The 8,034-nt window shown below is 64.2% G+C and overlaps 1 protein-coding gene across 7 annotated transcripts; it reads left to right on the top strand.

The window, feature by feature from the left end:
- The first annotated feature begins 1,414 nt into the window (after positions 1-1,414).
- Positions 1,415-7,991, top strand: NRBP2 (nuclear receptor binding protein 2). Of its 7 annotated transcripts, none has more exons than XM_045049696.1 (18): positions 1,419-1,747; positions 2,281-2,403; positions 2,480-2,581; positions 2,679-2,793; positions 2,943-3,000; positions 3,087-3,181; positions 3,308-3,331; positions 3,402-3,485; positions 3,571-3,626; positions 3,723-3,818; positions 4,869-5,001; positions 5,133-5,235; positions 5,358-5,408; positions 5,483-5,618; positions 6,400-6,453; positions 6,553-6,616; positions 6,719-6,774; positions 6,861-7,991. In XM_045049696.1, the coding sequence occupies exons 1-18, from the start codon at positions 1,625-1,627 to the stop codon at positions 6,927-6,929; spliced, it is 1,542 nt and encodes a 513-aa protein (XP_044905631.1). In that variant the 5' UTR covers positions 1,419-1,624; the 3' UTR covers positions 6,930-7,991. The 7 variants fall into 7 exon arrangements, with proteins under 7 accessions (XP_044905632.1, XP_044905629.1, XP_044905631.1 ...); XM_011291509.4 differs by having other exon boundaries at positions 1,430-1,747; positions 2,704-2,793; positions 2,960-3,000; XM_045049694.1 differs by having other exon boundaries at positions 1,417-1,747; positions 2,960-3,181.
- The last annotated feature ends 43 nt before the right edge of the window (positions 7,992-8,034 follow it).

Genomic DNA, 8,034 nt, shown 5'->3' with positions numbered 1-8,034 from the left:
AGAAGCCTGACAGCAACAGGGATGTTGGAAGCAGTCAGATGTCATCCACGGCAGCATCTGGGGAAAAGAGAAGTGTCCCTATTGACTCTGATACACCAGTGGGGCTGAAGGCCTATACACAGAAATAAGAGTTCAAGGTTGGGGTTCGAGTGTGAGAGGAGGCAGGTGTGTGCGTGCGCCACTTTTCTCTCTAGAAAGAGATGATGAAGTTGGGGTGAGGAATCAGCAGCTGTGACAGGGTGAAACCATGGGAAGGCAGTGGGGAGGTGTGGGGTAAAGGGAGCCTTTGGACAAGAATTCGAGAGCCTGTCTCTTGTTGACATGGCCAGAGGGTGTCACCGGGGCCTCCTGGAGAGAAAGGCGCTGCGTGTGAGGAGGGAGGGGCTCCCCACGCTGGGCTCCTCTGTGCCAGGGGAGCCATCAGCAGAACGGCAAGAGAAGAGAATAAATTGGCATTTTGGAGTGTGGGAAGGTGACCGAGCAAGTGAAAGGCAAGCCCAGAAGGGCAGGCGGGATGGGGGGAGGGGGGCGGGTTGTGATCATGAATTAAAGTCTTCCGTTCAGCCTGCTGGTGTGTTTATCACTTCAGTGGCCCTCCCACGTGTTCCCTGGCGGAGGCGCGACGCGCCAGGAGAGCTGGCCTTCCAGATGCCTCATCCCAGGTCCTCTCCTAGACCCTCGGGGAGCAGCCCCCAGGCCGCGCTCCACACTGGGCCCACCCTGGGACGGAAGCCTGGAGACGACCGCGGTGCCGCGCGAGGGTGATGGGCAAGTGGTGCGGGAAGGACCTGCGGCTCCAAGAGCTGCACAGGGGCGTTTCCCGGAGCCCCGGGCCCGGTCCACGCAGGTCACGGAGCGCCCGTGGAGGACCCGACGTACACGGCTCCAGGCCGGCGCCGAACCCCCTGAGGTCGGCTCGCTGGACTCCGGCTGGCGGCGTGGTCTCTTCTGCCCGCAGCCGCAGCCGAGAGCGGAGGCTTGCTGCAGGAGCGGCTTACCCCGACCGGAGCTGGACGCCCGGGGCGCGGGCTCTAGTCCGGATAGGCTGGGCCTCAGCCCGGGCGGACTCCTTGGGGCGGGGCCTTAGGCAGGGCTTCGGCCTGGGAGGGCGCCTCACATTGGATGGGGCTCGCGAGTGGGGTCTCGGCCCAGGGCGACCCCTCGGGTGGGGCGGGGCCAAAGGGCGCGGCCTTACCTGGGGGTGGGCGGGGCCTGGGGCTCAGGGCCTCAGATGGGGCGTGGCCTAGCGGGGCGGGGAGGGGGGAGGCGGGAGGCGGGAGGCGGGAGGCGGGGCCTTCACCTTCATGGGGCCTGGGGTGTGGCTGGGGCGTGGCCTTGTCCGGTGGTGGGCGGGGCCAGCGCGGGCTCTGCCCTCGGCCAGGAATCTCCATTAGGGCTCCGGCCCCAGGAGGCGGCTCCGGAGGGGCGGGCGGGTTCCACCCCCGGCTGGCCGCGCGCCCGCGCCTCCCAATTCCCGGAGCAGGGCGCGGGCTCCCGGCGGCAGTCGGCGGCTCCGCTCCCGCCTGGGCGTCTGGGATCTGGGCCAGGGCGGGCTGGGAGCGGCGGCGGCGGCGGCTCGGGGCCGCGGATCCCACGGAGGGCGGCGGCCTGGGCCAGCCAAGCCATGGCGGCTCCGGAGCCGGCGCCGAGGCGGGGCCGGGAGCGGGAGCGGGAGGATGAGAGCGAGGACGAGAGCGACATCCTGGAGGAGAGCCCTTGCGGCCGCTGGCAGAAGCGGCGGGAGCAGGTGGGCACGGCGGAGCGGGGAGGGGGGAGCGGGGTGGGGAGAGGGTGGTCACCGCCCAACTCCGGCGGAGGGCCCGGGAGGCCACGGCGGGGCCGTGGGAGCGCTGGGCAAGCCGGGAGGCCAGAAACCTCTCCGCGGCCTCGCGCAGACAGCCCCCTAATTGGGCGGCCCCTGCACCCTTCTGGTCTGGTCCCCATGCCCTGGTGACGACCCTCCCAATTTCCTAAAGTCCAGCCTCCTCCCAAGACCACTTCCCCGTGCCTCTGTGACCAGACCAGCCGCCCCCCACCCCCCGCCCCAACACCATCCTGAATCCCCTGAACCTCGCTCGGAATCTCCTCGGCCCAGCCCCTGGATACCACCACTTGGCCGGTAGAGCCCAACCCGCCTCCAGTCCCGCGGCTTCCCCTAGAGGGGGTCAGAGCCAGCACCCCAAGCTAGCTTCCCCCTCCAAGGGTGTGGGCGGAGACCAAGCCCCCACTCTGTCTCCTGACACAGATCAGCACACTCGTACGCCCTTCCCCCACTGCCAGGTGAACCAGGGGAACATGCCAGGGGTCCAGAGCACCTTCCTGGCCATGGACACTGAGGAGGGGGTGGAGGTGGTGTGGAATGAGTTGCACTTCGGGGACAGGAAGGCTTTCGCAACCCATGAGGTGAGGCTTGCCCACCCCTCGAGCGACTGCGGCCCCCCCACCCCCCACCACCCCGTGACCGCACCCCCCTTCCCAGGAGAAGATCCAGACCATGTTTGAGCAGCTGGCGCTGGTAGACCACCCCAACATTGTCAAGCTGCACAAACACTGGCTGGATGCCTCGGAAGCCCGGGCACGGGTGAGCCACGGTCACGGGCACACCACGGGCACACCACAGGGTGGGATGTGGCCACAGGCCGGGTGGGGGTGGGGCGGTGGCAGCGATCCACCCGCAGTTGGCGGAGCCTGCCCGCCCCACAGGTCATCTTCATCACCGAGTACGTGTCGTCAGGCAGCCTCAAGCAATTCCTCAAGAAGACCAAGAAAAACCACAAAGCCATGAACGCCCGGGTATGGGGAGTGGGACAGGGCTGCGCTGGGGAGCTGGGTGAGGGGCAGCTCCGGGGACCTGAACGGGCCGGGGCCAGGTCAGGGATGCGAGGTGAGGGTGCAGGGTGGGCGCCAAAGGCCCAGCTGCCTCTCCCGCACCGGTCGGACAGAGTCCATCCGCCACCAGGCCTGGAAGCGCTGGTGCACACAGATCCTGTCGGCGCTCAGGTGAGGGTCTGGGCTCACCCCGCCACACGCCTACGGCCCCCAGTGACCCCTGACCCGACCACACGTGCTCTCCTTTCCCCCTGCAGCTTTCTACACGCCTGCAACCCCCCCATCATCCACGGGAACCTGACCAGCGATACCATTTTCATACAACACAATGGCCTCATCAAGATTGGCTCTGGTGCTGGCGGGGCTGGGGGCGGGGGGGACTGCAGGGGGAGGAGGGGGCTGCCGGAAGCCGTGGGCAGAAGACACGCAGCCCCACCACACTGACGCCTGCTCTTTCTCCCTGCGGTGGCGGGTGCAGTGTGGCACCGCATCTTCTCCAATGGTGCGTGGGGGCCCTAGGGGGATGGGGGGCATGGAGAGGCCAGCCTGCTCATCTTTGCCTCTCTCCACAGCGCTCCCAGATGATCTCCGAAGCCCTATCCGCGTGGAGCGTGAGGAACCACGGAACCTGCACTTCTTCCCACCAGAGTACGGCGGTGAGTCCAGAATCCAGGCGCCCCGGCTGTCCCCCGCGAACACCACGTGTGCCGCACCCGGCCTGACTTGCTCCCCCACTTTCAGAGGTTGCTGATGGCACTGCCGTGGACATCTTCTCCTTTGGGATGTGTGCACTGGAGGTACCAGCCCAGTGGCCTTGTGGCCTCCCAGCTAGCTCACCCTGCCTCTTACCTGTGCTGTCTCTTTTCCACGCCTGACCTGGCCCTGCCTCCCAGATGGCTGTGCTGGAGATCCAAGCCAATGGAGACACCCGGGTCACAGAGGAGGCCATCACTCGCGCCAGGCACTCCCTCAGCGACCCCAACATGCGGGTAAGCACCTTGCCTTGCCCCTCCCGGCTGACTCTCAGTGCTCCAGGTAAGGGCCAGGAAGGTGCTTCGAGCAGGCCTGGAGGTGCAGCGGGCCGGTGCCGCTGAGGGGTATGCCAGCCCCGGTGCCCAAAGGCCTGCCCGCAGGAGGGCCTTACCCACCGCCCTAAGGCTCTAAGGAAGGGGAGACCACAGGGATGCTCCTCGTGTGAGCACCATCGTTGTGCCTGTCTTGGAGATGAGAAAGAGGCTCAGAGAGGCCAAGTACTTTGCCCAAGGCTTTGGGAGAAGTGGCAGACCCAGTGTTCTACCCCACATCCCTGCCTTTAGGCCTCCAGGAAACAAGGTAGAGGCGATGTGGCTCCAGCTTATGTGGGGGGGGGGGGTCGGGGTAGGGGAGAAGGGGAGTAGGGAGCTGTAGGGGGATGTAGTTGTAGCCACAATCTCTCTAGACTGTCTGGCTTGACCACATGGCTTCTGGGGTCAGAAGTGATAGGGCCTTGGGGAGCCTGGGTGGCTCAGTCGGCTAAGCATCTGACTCTTGGTTTTGGCTCACGTCGTGATCTCACAGTCTGTGAGATCAAGCCCAAGGCAGGCTGCTCACTGAGTGTGGAGCCTGCTTGAGATTCTCTCTCTCTCTGTGCCTCCCCTGCTCACACACGTGTGTGTGTGTGTGTGTGTGTGTGTGTGTGTGTGTGTGTGTGTTCTCTTTCTTAAATTAAGTAAATAAACTTAAAAAAAAAAAAAAGAGTGATGGGACTAGATGAGGCTGGTGAGAAGTAGGCCCGGAATAGATATGAGAGGCGACAGAGGACATGTGTACAGTAGGGTAGAGAGCTGTGAAGGTCATCTTTGGAGTTGGGCCTGAACGGACGCAATCAAAAGAGAGGCAGTCTGTGGGTAGGGGGGTTTATGCTAGGCCACACTGACCTACAAGAGCCTGGAGGACGGGACCCTTGGGGTCTGGGGACTTCCGGGGCCTCTTCTCCTCGCCCCGTGGAGCTACAGCACCGAGGCTCCACCCACTTCGGCCTTTCCCCTCCACGTCCCCAGGAGTTCATCCTCTCCTGCCTGGCCCGGGACCCCAGCCGGCGGCCCTCAGCCCACAACCTCCTCTTCCACCGCGTGCTCTTCGAAGTGCACTCCCTGAAGCTCCTGGCGGCTCACTGCTTCCTCCAGCACCAATGTGAGGGGCAGGCAGGCTGGGGGTGCACCGAGGGCCTGGCGGGGGGCGGGGGTGGGGGCGGGACATGAGAAGGGCCCTGGCAGGACCTGCGGCTCGGGGTGCGCTGCCCTGACTGCTCCTGCGGCCTGCAGACCTCATGCCTGAGAACGTGGTGGAGGAAAAGACCAAGGCGGTGGACCTGAATGCGGTCCTGGCGGAGCTTCCCCGGCCGCCCCGGCCCCCACTGCAGTGGCGGTGAGTGCCTGTTGCCCAGAGGCCTCCGCTCTCGGCCAGCCCCTCCCCCAGTCCTGTCCTCACCCCCCCTCCCCCAGCGGGGCAGACTGGCTGCCCTCATGCGGTCGTCACCCCCATGCCAGGTACTCAGAGGTCTCCTACCTGGAGCTTGACAAATTCCTGGAGGATGTCAGGTGAGAGCTGTCTTCAGTTTGGGGATCTGGTGGCTACCAGGCCTGGGCCCCCAGCCACCCCAGTGTATCCCCAGGAATGGGATCTACCCACTGATGAACTTTGCCGCTGCTCGACCCCTGGGGCTTCCCCGGGTGCTGGCCCCACCGCCTGAGGAGACCCAGAAGGCCAAGACCCCGACACCGGAACCTTTTGACTCAGAGACCAGAAAGGTGAGCCCCTGCTCCTGCTGCATGGTGCCCGTCCTCAGGCCTGTCCACAGCCCACAGGGGTCCCTTTTCAGGCGCTTTGAGCACCCCCCCCCACCGCTCAGCTCTCTTCCCGGCTGCCCCTTTTGTCGGGGGTAGGAGACAAGCCAGGATACCCCCTTTTCAGAGGCTTCTTGCCCCCTGAAGTCCCCTCCCCTTGCTCTCTGCCTCCCCCCCCCACCCCCTGCCTGCCAGCCCCCCATCCCTGCCCCATCCTTGCTGTGTTCCAAGCAGCCTCCATCTGGGAATCTCATCCACCCCTAGGCATCTCTGCTTCCCTGCCCTTGGCTCCCGACTTCCCTCCACAGTGCAGCCAGGATTCATGTGCTAATGTCCAAAGCGGCCCACAGAGATGGTGGGGGGTCGTCAGTACGACTCCCAGGTGCTCTGAGGCCTGGCCCTGCTGGCGCCCCCTGCGTCTGCTCCTTCACGTTCCTCCTGACCCCTCTCCTCCACCACTGTCCCAGCTGTCTCCTTATTGAGGTGTTCTCTCCACCTGTGAAAACTCTATTTCTCCCTCATTGCCCAGAATCGGTGTCTACTCTTCTGGAAGTTTTCCGTAACTTGCCAGACCGCTCATGTGACGTGATGTGACGTGAGATGTGCTTTCTAGGCTCTCCTTAGAGATTTACCCCCATTCCCAGTCCTTACTCTTCCTCCTGGGCCCCCTAAGGTGGCATCTGCTCTTGTACTCAGTGCTGAGGTCAAGCCTCTGAGGGTGACCTTGATCCGCCCCTATCCCCAGGTGATCCAGATGCAATGCAACCTGGAGAGAAGTGAGGACAAGGCCCGCTGGCATGTGAGCAGGGCCGGCGCTGGGACCCGCAGAGGTACAGGGTAAGGGCAGTGGGGGATGGGGTGGACTCTAGGAGCCAACCACGCCCTCCTGCCTCCCCAGCTCACTCTGCTTCTGGTGCTGGAGGACCGGCTGCACCGGCAGCTCACTTACGACCTGCTCCCAAGTAAGCCGGGTGGGCGGGGCCCCGGGCAGGGATGAGCGCGGGTGTGGGCACAGGCGGTGGCCTCACGCCTCTGCCCCACCCCTGCCTGTGTCCCTGCCTCAGCGGACAGTGCCCAGGACCTTGCTGCCGAGCTGGTACACTACGGCTTCGTTCACGAGGTGTGTGGCCAGCCCAGCCAGCTGGGAGGGGGGCACAGCAGAGTCTGCACCCCTCTGTCACCCCACGCCTTCCTCCCACCCTGCAGGATGACCGGACCAAGCTGGCTGCCTTCCTGGAAAGCACCTTCCTCAAGTACCTTGGAGCTCAGCCGTGACCTCCCAACCCCAGCCCCTAGGGACCAGCCCCGGCAGCCCGCATGGGGAAGCTCAGCATTGGCCCAGGGTTCAGAGGACCAGGGGCTGTCCTCTGCTTACATGCTGGGGGCTGATGACCAAACACCTGCCTTCTACAGCTTCCAAGGAGGCCCTGGAGTGGGGTGGGGAAGGTGGTGGCTTTGGAGCTACAGGGGGACGATCAGGGGGTGAAGGAGCCTAGGTTGGGGGTCAGGGGAGTCGTTAGGTCCCACATGTCCTTAGGATCAGGATCCACCCCCCCCCCCCCCCCCACCTAGCCAGCTTCCACAACTCAGAATCCCTTCCCGTATCCACCACTTCCTGGCCAAGAGCTCTCCCCCCACCCCAGGATATCTGGCCAGTGATTGTACCTTCAGCATGGGGGAGGCTGCCCCCCAGGGAAGCCCAGTGCTGAGGGTGGGGGACCCGTGTCCTAGACAGATGTCTGGCCAGGGAAATGCTCCACCCCCTGTTGGAACCACAGACCCACGTGAGGAACCCCCACATTAAGCCGGTGGCACCACACCCGCAGACGTCAGGCACAGTGCGGGGCACAGGACAGGGCCACAACCTGGCAGGAGGAGCAGTTGACAGAGAAGTTTCCAGGAGCCCAAGTTCATAGTTTGATGTGGCTTCTGCACGGCCCTCCAACCGCTGCCCAGTGCAGACCCGCCATGGAGCCCCCTTCAGACGTTCCACTGCTCGGAGACAGGGATCTGCCAGCCCTCTGCAGATACTCTCTGGTCCCTGCACCCCCCCTCCAAAGGGCTCTTTTCTCTTCCATTCCCTGGCCTGGACAGGTTGGGCTCAGGCAGATACCCGCTCTTCACTGTGCCTCCTCTCAAATCCATTACCCCCTTTGTTACCTCCCTCACCTCTTCCCATGGCGGCTGCCTCCCAGGTCCCGAGACTGTCAGCTCCTGATTCCCCGTCTCTCCCCCTCAACTCCTTCCCACCCCTCATTGCCCTGGCCTCATTTCTCCCAGACTGCCTCCCCTCCGTCTTCAAATTGAGTGAAACATTCTTAAACATTTTAAATCGCATGTATGCATTTGGTGCGTTCAGATTCCTTTTTAAGTATTTCTA

The sequence above is a fragment of the Felis catus genome, chromosome F2, assembly GCF_018350175.1.
Source record: "Felis catus isolate Fca126 chromosome F2, F.catus_Fca126_mat1.0, whole genome shotgun sequence".
Lineage (NCBI taxonomy): Eukaryota > Metazoa > Chordata > Mammalia > Carnivora > Felidae > Felis > Felis catus.
The sequence above is the reverse complement of the archived record's forward strand: the minus strand, read 5'-3'. Positions and strand labels throughout refer to the sequence as shown.